General features: G+C 44.2%; 2 protein-coding genes across 2 annotated transcripts; one reads left to right on the top strand and one right to left on the bottom strand.

The window, feature by feature from the left end:
* Positions 1–7,475: 7,475 nt before the first annotated feature.
* Positions 7,476–10,724, bottom strand: mrm1 (mitochondrial rRNA methyltransferase 1 homolog (S. cerevisiae)). Its single transcript, XM_012834819.3, has 5 exons — positions 9,869–10,724; positions 9,689–9,782; positions 9,361–9,481; positions 9,077–9,196; positions 7,476–8,156 (listed from the first exon to the last, which is right to left on the bottom strand). Exons 1-5 carry the CDS (start codon positions 10,660–10,662, stop codon positions 8,098–8,100), a joined length of 1,188 nt encoding a protein of 395 aa, XP_012690273.2. The 5' UTR covers positions 10,663–10,724; the 3' UTR covers positions 7,476–8,097.
* Positions 10,725–11,134: 410 nt separating this feature from the next.
* Positions 11,135–18,393, top strand: mks1 (MKS transition zone complex subunit 1). The gene is made up of 18 exons (XM_031572561.2): positions 11,135–11,682; positions 12,112–12,233; positions 12,338–12,393; positions 12,577–12,732; positions 13,719–13,816; positions 14,134–14,262; positions 14,544–14,648; positions 15,161–15,269; positions 15,965–16,021; positions 16,177–16,219; positions 16,442–16,504; positions 16,597–16,667; positions 16,760–16,829; positions 16,939–17,046; positions 17,342–17,475; positions 17,611–17,693; positions 17,874–17,971; positions 18,224–18,393. Exons 1-18 carry the CDS (start codon positions 11,603–11,605, stop codon positions 18,325–18,327), a joined length of 1,686 nt encoding a protein of 561 aa, XP_031428421.1. The 5' UTR covers positions 11,135–11,602; the 3' UTR covers positions 18,328–18,393.
* The last annotated feature ends 323 nt before the right edge of the window (positions 18,394–18,716 follow it).

The raw sequence follows: 18,716 nt of genomic DNA, 5'->3' as shown, positions 1-18,716 counted from the left end.
TCTCCTTTTTTGACTCTCTTCCTTCAGCCTGACCCGCAGGAGCCCAGAGTGGCCTCGTACAGTGTCCTCCCCCTGCCTGCCTGTGTCTGTGGCCTCTGTGGGAGCCAATCTGTCCCTATAATTAGACCGGGGGAGCCGCCGCCGCCGTCCAAGGCCATTAGCCCTTCGCACCTCTGCTGTGTATGAGGCTGGACCAGGCAGGATGCATAATAATTGGGGCTGAGCATCCTCATCACCCCACCACCACCACCACCACCACCACCACCACCACCACCTCTCTGTATTAAAAACCCCATCACACTCTGCTCGCGCCCAGGCTATGGCCAGCCTCCCTATCTGCAGGGATCATCCATCCTACCAGGTATTTGCAGAGGGTGCTCTAGAATATCTTGTCTGGGTTTAAGTTTTAGGGGGGGGGGGGGACCACTGTCAAGGACATCTCTGCATCTATAGGGGAAGAGAGAGAGAAACACAAACTTACACACAAATGAACACACACTGACTCTCTCACACACACACACACACACACACACACGGACACGCACACACCCATACACACAGGAATGGCTGGAAGAGAAAAATTATTCCAGTATCATACTGCTTCTTTTTTTCAGTAATTCCTCACAAGTCAGATAATTGGTAAAATTCCCACAGCAGTCAGCCAGGAAGCTAGTTAAAAATGCACTTACTTGCTAGGCTAGTGAACTGAGGGTATCTCAGCAGGTAAGACTGCTGGGACTAATTGCTTCTATATTTGTCAACGGGGACTTCTAAAACACCAAGGGTCCACAGTAAGGTTAATGTCTGTACTTCATTGATCTACATTTAAGACTGAGGCCTTTTTTGATCTGTTTATGATTTCCACCACAGATTCCCATTAAGCATGCTTCACACTCAAATCAATAGAGGACATACATCCACACAGTCTATGGTATAAATATTGTTAGTGCTCCTTTACGTTCCTCAAGCTCTCATAAATCAATAAAGAGAGAGAAATTATTTAGTGTCTTGTGAATTTCATGTCAGTTATGTTCCATTGCATCAGCACGTGGCTAAGACAAAGAGGTAGAGAGAGGGAGAAAGAGAGGAAGAGAGAGAGAGAGAGAGAGTGTGATAGAGCACATAAGAGAGAGAGCATCTACGTGTGTGTGTGTGTGAGCGAGAGGGAGAAAGAGAGAGAAACAGGGGAGAGGGCGCAAGTGAGAGAGAGGGAAAAAATGAGAGAAAGGGAGAAAGAGAGAGAGTGGAGAGAGCGAGAGAGGGAGAGGGGCGAGCAAGTGCAAAGGGAAAGGGGGTGGGGGTGGGGTGGTCGGGGGGGGGGGGCTGAAAATCGATGCGGCAGCACGCTCTTCCCCAGCATGGCAGGGAGGGGAACTATTACGGGGGAATCATGATTTATGTCAGGAGAGGAGGGGATGTCAGGGCGAGGCTGGGATAGGGGGTGAGGACCAATAATGATAAATGTCCCCTTGCCCCTCATCGCAAGGCCTCCCTCTCCACGGCTGCCAGAGAAAGAGAGACTGCACTCTCTCCTCCCTCCTCCTCAGCCTTTTGTTCTCGCCTCTACCTGGGTTCATTCAAATCTTTCAGTCTTGGGTTCAGCTTCTCATTTCACCGTATTTATGAAGCCTCTCCGCCACATCTGTTTATTTGTCTTCTCACTCCGTAAGACACCCTGCCCTCCTCAATGCCACCAAGTCAGAGCAACAACAATTCCTCACGTATGGCATTCATGAAGGGGAGCATACATTATTGCATATAATGGTTACATATAACAATAACAATACAATAACACATTCAATATTTGCAATCCTTCTGCCCAATCACCTGCTCTTGATCACACTCTTGGGCTTGTACAGCTTCAGCCCACTCTACAGAACCAAACCAAACCAAACAAAACCAAACAAAACCAAACAAATGATTTATTGGGATGAATGGAACATAATGGAGTGCTGTGAGTCACAGACAGAGCGGTTCTCCTGCGGTGCCCAGTAACGGCCAGCATATCATGGAACCATTAATGAGCCGGCGGCTGCCAATTAGAGATCATTTAACTGTAAAGTGCAGCAGATTGATTCAGATTAGGCAGCCACTCGTATTTGCCACTAAGGGCGATGGCATCCGGGCGATGGCATCTGATCTACTAGTCATGAAGGGGACCAAGCATTTGGTAATCCTCAATGTCTGCTGCTACAGAACAAATCCCCATAAAGATGTCATATTTAGAACGTAATGTAAATTGGGCTAATCAAACTGAAATCCAGTCTGAATTCTGAAATCCACTTGCTGCTTCCTGTCTGAGCAGTCCTATCTGAAACAGGCAGGCAGGATACAGGGCCTTTCCTCAGATTGATTCAGATTAGGCAGCCACTCGTATTAGTCACAAAGGGCGATGGCATCCGGTCAGAATCCGTGTCACTCAGATAACTCCGATGCCCCCCTGGGTTGATGCAGAATATATCGGTTGGGTGAGTGAAAGGTATACGTGGTTCCCAAGGAAGGGAGTGGCTTACACAGACGTGTTAAGGTTGGAGCGTTGCTGTATTTTGCACATTTAAACTTGATGCATCCATGTGTTTTTGCTTACTAAACTCACAACTCCTAATTTGGCAGGGTTCAGCTTCTGCCATCTACAGTCTACACTTAACCCGCTGCTATGACTACAGTTTATTTGTCTTGGTCATTGGTCAGCCACATACGTAATCATTGCCATAGAAATTTGTATTACAGTACAAGAGCCAACCACAAATGACTAGTGTTACTGTTATTACTGAATATTACAAAGATTATTACTGTTATTGTTATTACTGAATATTACAAAGATTATTACTGTTATTGTTATTACTGAATATTACAAAGACAATATTTCTGCCAGCTCATGAGTTTGTTGATACCTAAGCTGGGAAACAAAGCAGTGGAGGCGGAGTGCATTAGCATAAACCAGACTGGTCAGGAAATCTCCAACCATCATGGTCTGCTCAGGTTTCACAAACAGGAACAAGGTGTGTGCCATAATGCAGATAGGTTTTATGATCACAGGTTGAGCCTATCAAAATTGTGGTTACACCGACAACAAACACTAAACAGTGAGTGGTGACCAGGGTATCATTTTGTACAGTTTTTTTCATAGTCAATTTATTCATATCACAAGAAAAATTGAAGGTGTCAACAGGCAACCTGAGATAAATATATAACTGTGAATTAATTTGATACTGTTGAGTGAAAGAGAACTGCAGCCATATCTGCTTTATAGGGATTAACAACAGTAGCCACTGATTGAGGATATGATCTTAATACCGGCCAAACATCATTTACAGTTAGTTTTATAGGGGCGTCTTGAAGGACTGTCCCCTTCTGTCTCTTTGCCATGGCAACCGGGATCTCATTTCAGATGTGTCATGCTACATTATCGTCTCACCGGCTCATGCACCCACCAGATAACCCCTTCACCACCCCCCCACCCCTCCACAAACCACCCCCTTTATGAGCATGCAGGCGCACACACACACACACACACACACACACACACACACACACACTCACACACACACACACACACACACACACACACACACACACACACACACACACACACACACACACACACACACACACACTCACACACACACACAAACACACACACACACACACACACACACACACACACACACACACACACACACTGAGTGAAAATATAAGCTAAATATAGACATATAGTATGCACTCCTTGTCTGTTTCAGAGTTAACGACAAAAAATAAACAAGATTTAAGACCATCGTCACTGAGGGCATAAGAAAATATTGTGTTTCTGAAAAAATATCCAAAATATGAACTGAATATTAGAAGACAGATGACAGAATACCACCACATAAACATGTATAACAGAGAACTAGAGAGAGAGAGAGAGAGAGAGAGAGAGAGAGAGAGAGACAGACAGACAGAGGAGGGAGGGAAGCCAGGAGACTCTGCCATCTCCTCCAGTGCTCCATGCCAAGTGGATTCCCCAGGTTGCAATTTCCTGCAACAACCTGAAAACATGCCCACACTGGAGCATCAGTGAGACCTGATCCCATCCAATACACCGCTTTAGGACTTGACAGGATTTGTAAAATCACCAGAAATTCAAATTCATTCGCCATGATTGCATAGGTATATGCTACGCTCAATTCCTCAACCATTTATTATTCCCTCAGTAATCCAACTCTTCTATTTGCAGTCATGAAAGCAGATAATGCACTACTACACAGTCAGGATGTGTCGAGTCATCAGCCCTCGGTGGAGGGTGGTCACTGATGCAGAAGCTTGACCAAGTCAACATCACCATTTCTAAAGAGTCCATAATCTGACATTTTTCCACCTGGAGAATGGGTTGAAAAGAAATAACGAAAAACTCAACTCAACTCTTCATTCCATTCTCCATTTTGGAGTGAGCTTGAGGGTCAATGATGATGAGCCTCGTCCTCTCTCTCTCTGTGTGTCAATGGCTCTCACTCCAGTCAAGCTGCCGATTCAGAAACTCCTCCTCGAGCGCGAGACTGCAGACTATCACCAAGGATGGACAGATGCATACTCCAACTGATCTCATTCAAATAACATATCTGTCTGTTGAAACACCAAATGCACACTTAACAAGAAAACGGCTGTAGACAGAATGTGCAGTATTTTCCTGTGTAAATGGCTGCTTTTTTTTTTTTGGTGTGTTGAGTAGCACCAACACTGGGCCATGGGCACATCATTATCATTTCAATATTAGACATTGCTAGAAATCTAACTGTTAACACTTTTTACCATTTTGTTCTATCTGAAAGCACTGTTGACGTATGTGTTATATAAGGCATCAGAGTGTGTAACAATGATGTCGCTAAAGCAGTTACAGCTTTTGGGATTGCATTTCTCCAAAACATACGTATATACATTTATCCTGACATATATCTTGAAACAGTATATTATGATTGTCCACCAGCTCGCCGTCATTGTATTACTGCGAAAGACAAAGTTATGCTTAAAATCTAATTGAAATATGCATTTTCAAATACATTTAATTGAAATACTGCCCTTGTCAACTCACCACATTTAACTCACACGTGACATTGCAGCTCAGTCAAACTGCCTGGGAATTTCACTGAGCAAATTAGCTAATAACTCACCAGCCGTAATGAACTAAAACACTGTCATATAAAATTTATGAAGAATTTTCATTTGTGAGAGCGAGTCGCATCATTTAGCACAGGGAAAATGAATATGATGGAGGGGGAGGGAGGGAAGGAGGGAGAGAGAGGCGCTTCCTTCTTCATCCTCAATCACTCCTCTGTGCTAATTTCAGTAACATTAGCCACCATGCATCAGTAGCGTCACGTTTCCCTGGCTGGTCCACACATAGTGGGGGCAGGATTGTGGAAAAGCTTAACCTGGGCATGGACATGAGAGTGCATATGATGTACACATTTCTTATTGATTTTAGTCTTCTGTTCATAGTGTATTACTTCTCTCTACCAGTAAGGAAACATGGTGTGATTCCTATTCAGCCACAAAGAACTATACAGAGGGAAAAAATGATCCAAATCCAAATGTTGCTACTCAAGATCCTGATATCTATTGTATAGCCAGTGCAGGACCCTTTAGCATGCTTAAGCATTTGTCCAGCATATATGATGCCGTAGTCAGGCTATGCAATGGGAGGACATTGACCCTCAATGCTGTTGTGCATGCTTAGTAACACCTTCACACACACACACACACACACACACACACACACAGGCGATCAGCCTTTTACACCCCTTCTCCTTCCCCCCAACCACCACCACCACCACCACCACCACCATCCTCCCGTCCCCTCCCCTCCTCACCTTTGTGGCTGTCAGATATGCAAGGCTGCCTCTAGCGCCGTGGCTTTCCATTAGTGCACCGGCGGCTTCCCCTGCCTCAGTGTTTCACGGGCATATTAAACAGATTAATGGAGTTCTCCCGGGAGGGAGAGGCTTCTGTCAATCTCAACTGAGGAGGAGGGAAAAAAATTGAAAGAAAAAATTCAAATAGCAGAAAATGCAAAAAGCCTTCAAAGCTGATAAAGCAAAGTAGAAAGGAAGTGGAAGTGGAAGAAGGAAAAGAAATGGCAGGCAGATGGGAAATGTTTGTTGTTTTTTTTCTTTTGGTTCTCAGAAAATAGTGTCAATAGAAAGGAACCGCCGGTGACAGGTGCCTAGATGAGGTACCAAGCTGATGCAATTGAAGGAACCCCTCACCACAAGGAAAACAAAACTGACAGAGAAAGAAAATAAATATGCCTTCACCGGGAGTATCCAACCCCTGACACAGCTAAGCAAGTAGAGTATTCTCTGCATTTGACACTTTAATCTGTTGACTATGTCTCAGCCAAACGATAAGAGAGCTCTTTGACAGGACAGGCAACGTTCTTCTGACTGATCCCGGTATGGCCGTTGCTGTCTCAACACTGCAAATCATTTTTCTATGGTAAAAATCATAGAATGGGTCATTACATTAACCATCTCCTCTAATGTCCCATTGCAGGCCTGTGCCCTGAGGCAGCTCGCACAGACAGAGAGGTCTAATGGCTCAGGGTATTAGAGGCTTAATTGCCCTGCCGCGCCCTCCGCTGGGTCGCAAACGGGGTCCGTTTTAGTTTAATCATAAACCATCCCGTCACCTGACCACCCCACACACCTACCCTCTCACTTCCCAAAAAAAAAAAAAAAAACCCAAACCACACACATCCACTGTGTGTGTGAAGGAAGAGGCGTTAAAAGAGTCCTCCATGACAAGAGACCTTTACACACGCGGTGCATGGCACTACTGAGATAGACTGCCATCTACTGGTATTCTTCCAGAATGAAGTAACAAGGAAGGTGTGGAAAAGGAAAAGTGGGACCGGAAAGAAAAAAAATGAATTCAAGAGGAAACAAAGGACCCCATAGCTAACAACACTGCTCATGTTTCCTGCAGCACAAACCTGATTAAACAGCACAGATTTACAGTCAGGGGAGGAGTGGGACTGCATCAGTCACAATGCATTCTGGGGAATATTCCCAGACACTGTTGGTACTGAACAGTGACACAATGTAAATGTGATAACTCACTGACTACCCCAAAAGGCAAATATGATGGTTGGTGACCCAAAGCATTTGTCAGAGCAGCCACTCTATTCAAGTGTTTTCCAAACAATCCGCACGTAAAGGAGCAGTCCTTGATTATGATCCATAACACTTTTTGTCAAATTCAACTAAATTCCCCTCCATGTTCCTCTAGCTGTCCGTCCAGTGGGGGCACTCAAAACTGTGGTGTTCGTACACAGTCCTTGCTCTCTAATAGGAGATAACCAAAGTGGCTAGGTTTGAGCCATATACTATTCCAGCCAATCAACAACAAGGGGCGGTCATGCTCCGAAGGATGCTTCAGGAGCACGGAAGGGAGGGGTGTATTTGATTAGCTGTTGAACTCAAATACGAACTACCTTTCGCTAGGAACAAGGACTACACGTTTATTGATAAATAAGAAAGCTGTCTAGTAAATCAGGCATAAGCCATTAAAGGGATACATCAGTTAAATCAGCAAAACTCTTCATTTCGAGCTGCAGTAGTGCCCTGCTGAACCCACAGACCTTGACCTCTGACCTCCAAACAGCCACTGGACAGACAGGCACACAAGAGCCATAGAGGTGAGGGCCTACCTCAGGGCAGACAGAGGGGCTGAGGAGAGAAAGCCTGTCCAGGGTTTCAACAGCACCTCCTCAGGTCTAATATGTTAGCCTTGTCTATCTGCTGTAATTATGCTACCTCCAGTAACATACGAAAGAAAAACCATCATATACCCAAATAAGCACACACACAAAATGATTTAATAGTCAATGTGTAGACTTTCAATGAACAATAATTAGCTTTTCACACATGACTAGAATGTAACACTCCGTCGTGGGATTTCATACTAAACAGACATGCTGACTGCTCCATCACAAGCAGCAGGACATTAATAGTCTTGACACTTCCGATACAGTGGGGAACTTCCAGGTGCACTGGATGGCAATCAGAGCGATGTTCTTCTAGCCTGGTAGTAGACTGGGAGCTCGTCCAAAGCAAACACCAGTCACCGCCGGCCCCTCGGTGGAGGTGGAGGTGGTGTGAGGAGAGAGTGCAAGAGGATGCCTAGCAGGAACCAAAACAAAGTGAGGGGAAAATATATTATGACTTAAAAAGACTTACTAATCCCACAGTGCTACCACAGTTCAAAGTAAGGGGCTTAAGTAAGTACATCAATTAGAAAAGTCAAATGAATACACTCGATACTGGCAGTCAATAACACTGTCTCTGCAGCCTATAGCATGGTGAACTCATTTAACACTGAGAAATATCTGTAAATCCTCATTTGGGAATTGGCTGGCCTGCTAGAATTCCCTACTAGATTTACGTCACGCTGTGGGGAATGCATTATGTAAGGAGAGAAAACGAGGCACTGAAGACAAGCCAAATAATATGTGGTTTGAATCGATGCCTCAATTCAATCCCTTTAGCAGGAGTATAAATTGGTATGATCCTGGGCAAAATCTCGCTATGAATACTTCTTCTTCTAAGCAAAATGACGCGTCTTCTCTCCCTGCAGGATACGACAAGTTTGATGTACAGGGAGTCACACAAAACCACAAAAGTCACTATCAGCCAAGTGCAGCAACCCTTAGTTTTCAGTTGATATTGCCCTAGAAGCTGGTCTCATCGTTTTTAATGTCATATAATGTCTGGGCTCATCAGTGACACTCCTGACTTAAACAAATCTCTAGGTGTTTTTTTAGACCACACTGAACACTGAATGCCTACATCAAGCTAGGCAGTGAGGAGCAAGTTGTCTTAAAAGAGTATCGTTTTATCACTACTGACGAGTCTCTCATAAACATTACCAGGTAGATTTTCTGTACAAATGTACATACCTACACCACAAATAGCAGGTTTTGACTACAAGTGTAAGCACACAATTCAACTGTTCAGACTAATACTACTGTTACATCCATTACAGATAAATATTCATTAGAAATGCATTTCAGCACATTTTGGTTCAAGTCCTGGTTCAGTACCTGTTGCCACGGATACGTTGAGTGACTCCACGCCTGGGTAGAGGTCTCGGCGGGGAGGGATGGTGAGCAGCGCGTCACAGAGAGCCCGCAGAGCTGTGGACAGCCCAGAACCTTCTCCACCTAAGAGACAACACCAGCGTACCAACACCAACATCAAACCTCAAGTTCTCACACCGCCCAACGGAAATCACTTAAAACTGTATTGCAAGTTTTGATGCAAAAATGATCGTGATTATTATGACACCACAATGTACTTTTTAAATGTTGGTGTAGTGAGAGCTCACCCATCAGTAACAGTGTAGGTTTTAGCATCCGGAAATCTGAGCATTTTACAGTCGGAACATCAGAGCTCTCTTCCTCTATGCCTACTGTGCCTACAACTTGCCATCCTTGTTCCTTTTTTACCTGCAGGGAAGAGGCCGTGTTAGTAATGTCAACATATAACATGTAACAGCTTACATCCAACATATAACACGTGTTTCAGTGCCCATACAAACAATGGACCTGCTCGCAAATAGCCTGGAGCCAAACTGCAATTAAGCACAATGTAGCAACTCTGAAGTACTGAAGTCACTTGGACACGAACACAACTGTGTTAGGGAGAAAGGTCACCTTGATCATGTCTTCCAAGTCATCATAGCCATAGATTTCCACAACCTCCATTACCCCGGAGCTGGCCTTGCTTACGACAGGTGTAAGGGGACAGCTAGTGTCAAATAGAGAACATATGTTAACATACTTCCTGACAGTCGGTCAATAATCACATACATCATTAGATATAGCATATAGTACCTGTTTTGAAGGCTGCTTGCAATTCTATCCACACCGAGAAAATAAGCAGAGCGGAGAATAGCACCCAGGTTCATTGGGTCTTGAATTCCGTCAAGAACCAGCCAGAGTGGGATTTGATTGCGATGCGCAGTCTTTTTAGGTTTCCCTGACCACTCTCTGAGGTACTGCAAAGGGCTAGCCTGCAGGCAAATGCCCTGATGGACGCGTCCATTGGAGATTTTGTCCAGGTCTCTCTTTTGGACCCATTTGATCTGAACGTCACGTTTCATAGCCTCCTCACACACCTTCCGCACAGCATCCCTCTGCTGATCTTCACCATCCTTGACAAAGAGCCTGGACACCTTTCTCCGGCCCTGTGTGAGGGCCAGTAGGCATGGAGACAATCCAAACACCACATCATCCCGTTTATTCGTGACCAATGTTTTATCCTCTTTGGGAGTCCGGAGTGCCTTCTGATTCCCCTCAGGAATGTCGTCAAAACTGAGAGTATGGAGCTCAGGGGATATTTTGCGAGTCACTTTACTACGAAGCTTGCGAGGAACAACAGAGTGTTCAGGGTCGTCTTCCCACTCTGAAGAGACTTTAGCCCTGCTGCGGAGACTAGCACCGCTAAATGCACTGGGCTGCAATTTCACAGCTGGTTTGGATCCACTGTCACCTGGCCAAGAAAGACTTTTGGAACAATGATATGGTGCAATTTGAGAACCATTTCTCAAGGCCTGAGACGGATCACACGGTCTGACTGACCGCAGAGGCATAAACCTCAACATCATGTTGAGACTCTTGAGACTCATATTATTGTGCTTTTCCTATAATTTATATTAAGGGTTTTGGCAGTATGTGACGGCTAATGCGAAACACACTCAATTTTAATCCATACAGGAGCACAAAGTACACCTAGCAAATAACTAATGGGAAATGTCACTGAGCGTGCCAAAGGGTTTAGCAAATGAAATCAAACTGATGATCTAATTATTAAATCTCCGGATCTAGCACATAACCTAAACCAGCTAACGTAGTGAGTCAAATCGTGAGTTAGCTACCTGTATCAACACCCCAGCTTAGCTTGGCAATGTATTTAAGCTAACTTTGCACCACAATACATTACGTATCAGTGACTGACATCGACATTATCGTGTGGCACAACACAATCTTCAGACCTACCGCATCACAAATCATACTACTGCAAAAGAGTGACTTAACGAGGTCGATAGCTAAATACAGTAGCCTCGGACGGCTGTAAAACCTTGAAAACAGTTCGCATGTGTGTATTCTTCTTCTTGATTTAGTTCTTTACGCGTACAAATCTGAAGTACAATTGGAAGCTCGCGTCTGCCACCCACCGTCGTGTCGGGGAACATTTGCAAAAAGGAGAAAAGCTGATCAACGTACCGTTACCATGCAACGGAACAGGACGCCAGTGCATCCTTGCCACCATTTTTGCCTAGGTAGCTAGCTCAGACTCTCATCTATGCGTAAATGTAAAGTTTTAATGTGGCAAGACATTGAACAACACAGCTTTAAATATTGCCGTTAACTTTCCGTCACTCCGATATGTTCGCAGAAGAACGTGCCCATCAGATTTGTGTGATAAGACGTTGCATAACAGGCCATTTGTATGCGCTAGCTAGCGTTAGCTAACTAGCTAACGTTATTTGTTAACTCTATTGTTAACTCTAATCTGTTTACGCTAAATAAGTAGCTAGGTAGGCAAGTACCAAAGCATTTCACTTCATGGCGGATGGTGGCTGGAGTACAGATAACGGAGAGGCGGTGTATCGTTCTCGAGATGCAATCAAAAATCTAAAGATAAGGCAAGTTCTCTCCGCTTTTTTATCATACGATTCGTATCATCTACTTACTAGCTATTAATCCGATAAATATATTGAACTTTCATTTTGCCAGCCAGCTTGCTAATATGCCCGTTTGTCTGCAAGGCCAAATTGTAGCAAGCTAAGCTAACTAAATTAAGTATTTTCATGGAGTTAGTATCTGGCTCAGCTATCCTATCCTAGGATAGCTCATGTTGGAAAATCTATGGCTAGTTTGTAGAGTGGTAGCTTGTAGGCGTCATATTAATTTCCGCTTGCTAACTAACTACTAGTTTGTGAACTGGTGAATTCATGTTACCTTAGGTACTGGTGAAATGTCTTAATACTTGTTCAGGTTTACATATGATCTAAAATCAGCTGTAAATATTACACCAGTGCGCTCCTATGACTTCAGTATGGGCTGTTTTACAGGGTGAGGGTGCAACGTGTGACGTCCACAGCAGTCCTCTCCCAACATCTGCAGCACCAGGTGTTGACGCAGCAGGAGAGAGGAGTAATCGAGCTTGACACCTTCAACTCTCAGTTAAGATCAGGTAAAAAAAAAAAAAAAAAAAAAACATAGTATACCAACTGTGACTAGTTCCAGCATAACTCACGAATAAATGAAAATGGTAATTTAATATGTATGTGCTTCTAGGTCCTGATGATGATGAGGTGCTGGCTGTCGGCTGGCAGGAAAAGCTCTTTAGTCAGGTAAGTCTTCTAATGAGAAAACTGTGTTGCTTTGTCTGTCGAGTTGTAACCCACATATACTCCTTCAAGGATTGGCTTGTAGTTGTCCCAGACTAAAAATAACATGTCAATTTTAATACCACCAGGTCTGTGAGTGAGTGAGTTTTGTCATTTTGATGTGTTGTGTTGTTGTGTTGATGGCAGTATGAAGAGGATCTGTACCAGTCAGAGACAGGCTGCCAAACTCCACTGGAGAAGCAGTATCACACTGAGATCCTGGCTCTACAGCGAGGGAAAGGAAGGCGCAATCGCCGCATTTTCACATACACAGACTTTGACCGCTTTACAAACTGGGAAGAGGTAAGAAGCATTGTTTTCACTCGCAATGTTTTCAATTTATTTATTCAATATTTACTCATAACTTACAAAAACACACACAATGACGTAGGTAAAAAGACAGAACACAGAATCACAATATACATAGAATACAAATAGAATTGAACTTTAAGGCCAGATATTGCTATTCGTGTGCAAATTAAATGTGCATTGTGCGCTGCCACTGAGAGGAGGAGTCTCCTCTCCGGCTCAGAGGGGAGTCATTATAGATGGCTATCGCGGTGGGCAGGAATGACCTCTTGTAATGGACCTTATTGCAAAGGAGTTGAAGGAGCCTCTGAGTGAAGACACTCTGTTGTCTGACCAGTAGGTTGTGTAGGGGGTGTGTACAGTTGTCCATTATGTTCTTTACACAACCAACGTTCTTTACACAACCAACTGTAGAGGCTGTAGTGCAGTCCCCAGCACAGAGCCAGCCTTCATTATCCGTTTGTTCAGTTTTTTAGAGTCGGTGGCTCTGATGCTGGTACACCAGCAGATGGCTGAGAAGAAATTTGCTCTTGCCACAACAGACTGGTAGAAAATATGCACCATCTTCCTCTCTACCACCCCTACCTCTTTTCCCAGGATGGAAAAAGTGTTCAGCTTAGTCCTGGTCCTCTTAAAATCGACAATCATCTAATTTGTCTTGCTCACATTTAAGAGAAGGTGGTTGTTCCCACACCATGCCACAAAGCGGTCCACCAGGTTCCTGTACTCAGTCTCCTGTCCACCAATGACACACCCCACAACTGCAGTCATATGAGAATTTCTGCAAAAGACAAGTGCAGTCCCTTACCATGCTTCTCTGTTGTTAACCACCTGCTCAGACACAGATTTGTTGTTGAGATTTGAAATGAATGGTGAGGATGTTGAGATTTGAAGAAGAAGAAAAAAACACCATGATGCGTAGAGTCTGTGCGTGCCTTCTGAAGTTGTTGTTGTTGTTGTTGTTGTTGTTGTCTCTGCAGCACTCTCAGAACCCAATCATACAGGCAAAATTTGCCCCTACGTTTCTAGCCGAACGGATGGCAAACATCAGACACCGCAAGCAGGAGAGACGCACTGTGTAAGCATCACTCTGTGCAAACATCAGCATAGAAGACAAAACACTGAATAGAAAATACTGAATATCACAGCATTTAGTTATGAGCATATAACATTGTTGCAGTTGGGTCATTCGTGATTAATATCGCTTCTGACCCAAACAAGAAGTTCTGTCCTTTTGTCTCTGTATAGATTTACAGTGGCGGCACAGTATAATATATATAAGTATAATATTATATTATAATTATTATTACATTATATTATTTGTCCTTAAATTGAAGCTTACATATGTGTTATAAATAAAGGGAGTGGTTTTGAGTTTGGTTTTGTTCTCCGTAGGGATGCCAGTGTGGCTAAAGCTCGGGTAATAACCTGGGAGCCCTCGGAAGAGTTTGTGAAGAACAGCCATGTTATTAACACCACCGTACAGACCATGCACATCATGGGGGACCTGGGTCCCTCTGGGAAGTAAGTGATGTCTAAACAGTTCATTAAACAGTTAATTAAATAGTTAATTAAATAGTTCCTGCTGCCAAGCTTAACTCAAAAAAAGGGGATCAGTCTGCCTTGTGGAGGCAACCAAAAGACTGGAGCCAGAATGTCTGCATTTCAGTTTCATTTTTGTCTATAGTGTTTTAACATTGAGTATGAACTAGTGAGTTACACAGGGTACTTGTATTTGTGTGTTGGCATGCTTGGGAGAGGAGCACCAGTCTTGAGTTCTGTCTGACCGATTTCTCTTCGTACAGGTTGGGTCTAAAAGAAAACGAGTATGTACTTTGCACGATCAGAGCCGACAGCAATGGAGTTATCACCATCAAACCAGACTTCAACAACAGCAAAGGGCCTTACAGGCAAGATGCATTCTGTCACTCTTCACCATTTGTCATTTCACTGATAAGTAGTGACACGTTGGTTCTGACATTGATGTATTCAACCTGGAAAACTGCTGTGAAAAGTTTAAAAAAAATCATTGCTTGTAGATTCTGCTTCCACAGAGACAGACTGCGTCATGTCATCCATCATAGGTGCAGTCCGTGATTCTAATCCTATATGCTTTTTTGTCAAATTTAGCAAATTGTACCTCATAGTCCTCTAGCTGTCTGTTCAGTGTTTGCACACTAAACAAACTCTGTCCAGCTCTGTAAATGGGAAACCTATATAGTGGCTCAGACCGAGCCATAAACAATCCCAGCCAATCAACACAGTGCTTCAGGAGCACAGAAGGGAGGGGTTTAATTTGATTGGCTATTGAGGTCAAGTATCAACAACCTCTCATAAAACTGAACCTGAATCGCAGACTGTACCTTTAAACGACGCAAGGGTTTATTTTATTATTATTTCCCATTACTGTATTGTTTCCCAGGGTGGAGACGGAGGGGGAGAAGAAGGAGGTGTGGCGACTGACGCTAGTGAACGCCGCACCGGGCATCAGTGTGGAGGAGAAGGATCGAGAGCTGCGCATGTACAAAGATGTGAGTATTCTCCGATATATACTTAGGCAGACTGAAAAAGATGTGAGTAGTCTCCGATACTTTGGCAGACTGACAAAGATGTGAGTAGTCGCCGATATATACTGGGGCAGACTGAAAAAGATGTGAGTAGTCTCCGATATATACTTAGGCAGACTAAAAAAGATGTGAGTAGTCTCCGATATATACTTAGGCAGACTGAAAAAGATGTGAGTAGTCTCCGATACTTAGGCAGACTGAAAAAGATGTGAGTAGTCTCCGATATATACTTTGGCAGACTGACAAAGATGTGAGTAGTCGCCGATATATACTCGGGCAGACTGACAAAGATGTGAGTAGTCTCCGATATATACTTTGGCAGACTGACAAAGATGTGAGTAGTCGCCGATATATACTCGGGCAGACTGACAAAGATGTGAGTAGTCTCTGATACACACCAGGGCAGACTGAGCGCTTGTTCTGTTCTGCTCTTTCCCCCATTTTCTTCTGCCCTTTTGATACATTTCTATCCTGGTTGACAATAGCAGATAACCTAGACGCTTGATGAAGATACCACAATCCCTTCGTCTTATTCAGGTGTCTTCAGGCAGGTCGAAACACGTACTTCTGTTTGAGTAGCAGTATGCCATTGGGAGTTTGTTTGTTCTTCAAGTATAACAAACTGCTCTTTTTCCCCACTTTCATTTTGATGTCCCTAGCTTTATGTTCGCCATAGAGATTACCTCAACAGCCTGGTTGGACCGGACTTTGAAATGGTATGTATAGTTCCTCTCCAGGCAGCATAGTCCTGAGCAGAAAACAAACCCTAATTCATTTTTTTAAAATGTATATTTAATATTCTTTTAATATTCATTAATTATAATTTATAATGATTTTTTTTTTCTATGCTGTGTTATTTGTTTGGTTTCAGCCTCCTATTGGAGTACTTCGGCTGCTTATAAATGGCGAGATTGGTGAGTGATGCTTCTAGACATTGCTCCTTTAAACCGAAATGTTTTGTCTGTTTGCTGTCTGCTATGCCGTGAGTATTTAAAAAAGAGTACCATGCATTAAACGATCGCTCAAACCTCGCAATGACCAATACTGTCTGTTACATGCATAACAAATGGAAATTCACCATATGTTTAATACTGGTGATGCGTCCTTGTTTGATTGGTCCTCCACATAATGCCCAGTTTCAGCCAAAGGGTTTGAATACGACAACCTCTACATCCACTTTGTCCTCGACCTTCCAAACAGTAAGTGACTCACGACTCTGAATGCTCTTATTCCCCGGTTGTTTTGTGACGTAACTGTGTGTTGAGCCGCGGTCCTCACTGTTTCTCCTCAGACTGGTTCGGCCTGCCGTTTGAAGCTCTCTCAGGGGTCACTCAGACGTGCCAGACACGCACCCTGGGAAAGGTCTGGAACCCAAGTCTTACTGTGAACTCGCACGTCTCTACAGCAACTTGAGCTTCATTTTCTGTATGTCTGACCTTGTTGTCTTCCTGCAGGACAACGTGGCTTTCTTCTCCTACCCTTTTAGCTTTGAGACGTTCTTCCGGAAGGACGATGAGAGCGAGGGTGAGGTCCTTTCAACAGCAGGAGTAGCTTATCTGTTTATCAGCATTTGTCATGGAAACATTAATAGTACCGTTTTTAACATTTTCGGCGTTTTCAATGTGTCCCCCAGAGTCTCTGCCCCAGTGGCCTGTTCTCTACTTCAAGGTTCTCTCCCTGGATTACTGGCAGCGCTACAGAACTGAAGGCTATGGATACCTGGTCATACCCTCTGTCCCAGGTATGGGTGCTGTGGAGCTGTGCTCAAATGTCTGGTGGCTAGGCTGTTCATTTTCAGTCAGAGAGACTTTATTTCATTTTGTTATATTTCTAATGTAAAGTAGTATTTATTTATTGTTACACCAGGTTCTATTGCTCGTAGCTTGAATATTCTCTCCCTTGTACGTCGCTTTGGACAAAAGCGTCTGCTAAATGACTAAATGTAAATGTAAATGTGAACCTGCTCTGTCTATGTTCTGTGTCCTGTATATATCAACACTTGTGTGTCTGTCTGTCTGTGTATGCTCCCATCGAAGGCAACCACAGTGTGACTTGTGAGACATGGAGACCTGTACAGAACGGCACAGTGGCAGAGTTGAGGCGATTCTTCATCGGCGGGTCCCCTGAACTGGAGGATAACAGTTATGTGCGAATACCAAGTACTTTCAAGGTAAAGAGTCCGCTAATTAGTACTACATAATCCAACCCCTTGCTGGAGTCCCGTATCCCTATTAGGTGTGTTCGGGTTTTGACCAAATACCAAAACTGAATTACACGTTGGATGGTTTTTTTTTTTGTCGCAAAGGGAGAGCGATTGAGTCGGTTTGGCTTTCGCACGGAGACTAGTGGGAGTGTAACGTTTACTCTCTACTGCCTCCAGCAGGCCAGGTAAGGCATCTCCCTGCATCCTCCACTGCACATATCATGGCATAAGAAAACAAAGCCATCTTATGTATATGATAAGAAATGAAGGCACATTAGTCACATTAGTCTTTAGTTTTTTCTTTTAAATGTGATGCAGTGCGATCAAGCGTGACAAAGAGACGATGAGATCTGTGTTGTCCTCAGGGCTTTTGTTGACGCAAACACGTTGAGGAGGAGGAGACAGACTGTCGAAGATCAGCTCGGGGGCTACAGTCAGCGGAAATCTGTGCAGCAGATAATGGGTGAGATATGACAACTCCAAAATATTTTCAAGCAATATTTTAAGAAAACGGCATGTAGAAAACAGGTGCTGGTTTCACACCTGTCCATCTCCCAGTCTTGAATTCTCAAACATGCTTCATTCTGTTAAAAAAAAATGATGCTTTTCAGTAGTAGCATTGGAGTTCAAAACACGCACACATGGCATGCAGTTGTATTGTGCTTTCCTTCAGTGAACCAGCGGTAAACACGCATGCTCGTGCTCCTTTTTGCAGACCTTTTTGAGGGGGCGCGCGGTCGGATGCGTGCGGCCAGGGAGGCCTTTCCTGACAACGCCGTCAGTGTCATCACTACCCAGAGCTCCGAGTCCACTGCATGACCGCAGCAGCAGGTGCAGGGGCAGGAGCAGGAGCAGGAGCAGGAGCAGGAGCAGGAGCAGGAGCAGGAGCAGGGGCAGCAGCAGGAGCAGGAGCAGGAGCAGGAGCAGGGGCAGGGGCAGGAGCAGGAGCAGGAGCAGGAGCAGGGGCAGGAGCAGGAGCAGGAGCAGGAGCAGGGTATGGGTGCTGCCAGTAGCCTGCTGAGTGTGAACCCCCCCCCCCCCAGAGACTGGCTGGGCCCTGGACTGTGTGGAGCGGAGTGGCAGTGCAGTCAGTACAGGATGAAAGCTATTCATCCTGGAAGAACTCTATATAGACGTTTTGATTATGTATATCTATTTTTATATTACACTCTTGAGGCTTTTGTGACTGTATAGTTATGTACCTGAGG

This window comes from Clupea harengus, chromosome 8 (assembly GCF_900700415.2).
Source record: "Clupea harengus chromosome 8, Ch_v2.0.2, whole genome shotgun sequence".
In the NCBI taxonomy this organism is placed as follows: Eukaryota; Metazoa; Chordata; class Actinopteri; order Clupeiformes; family Clupeidae; genus Clupea; species Clupea harengus.
This window is presented reverse-complemented; position numbering and strand designations above follow the sequence as displayed.

Excerpts from the sequence above, each read along its gene's own strand:
- mrm1 (XM_012834819.3), bottom strand. The coding sequence starts at position 10,662 with ATGAGTCTCAAGAGTCTCAACATGATGTTGAGGTTTATGCCTCTGCGG. Across the intron at positions 9,783-9,868 it reads GCAAGCAGCCTTCAAAACAG|CTGTCCCCTTACACCTGTCG; the intron begins GTACTATATGCT and ends ATTTGACACTAG. Across the intron at positions 9,482-9,688 it reads ACTTGGAAGACATGATCAAG|GTAAAAAAGGAACAAGGATG; the intron begins GTGACCTTTCTC and ends TCTTCCCTGCAG.
- mks1 (XM_031572561.2), top strand. The coding sequence starts at position 11,603 with ATGGCGGATGGTGGCTGGAGTACAGATAACGGAGAGGCGGTGTATCGT. Across the intron at positions 16,830-16,938 it reads GAAGGACGATGAGAGCGAGG|AGTCTCTGCCCCAGTGGCCT; the intron begins GTGAGGTCCTTT and ends TGTGTCCCCCAG. Across the intron at positions 17,047-17,341 it reads GGTCATACCCTCTGTCCCAG|GCAACCACAGTGTGACTTGT; the intron begins GTATGGGTGCTG and ends CTCCCATCGAAG.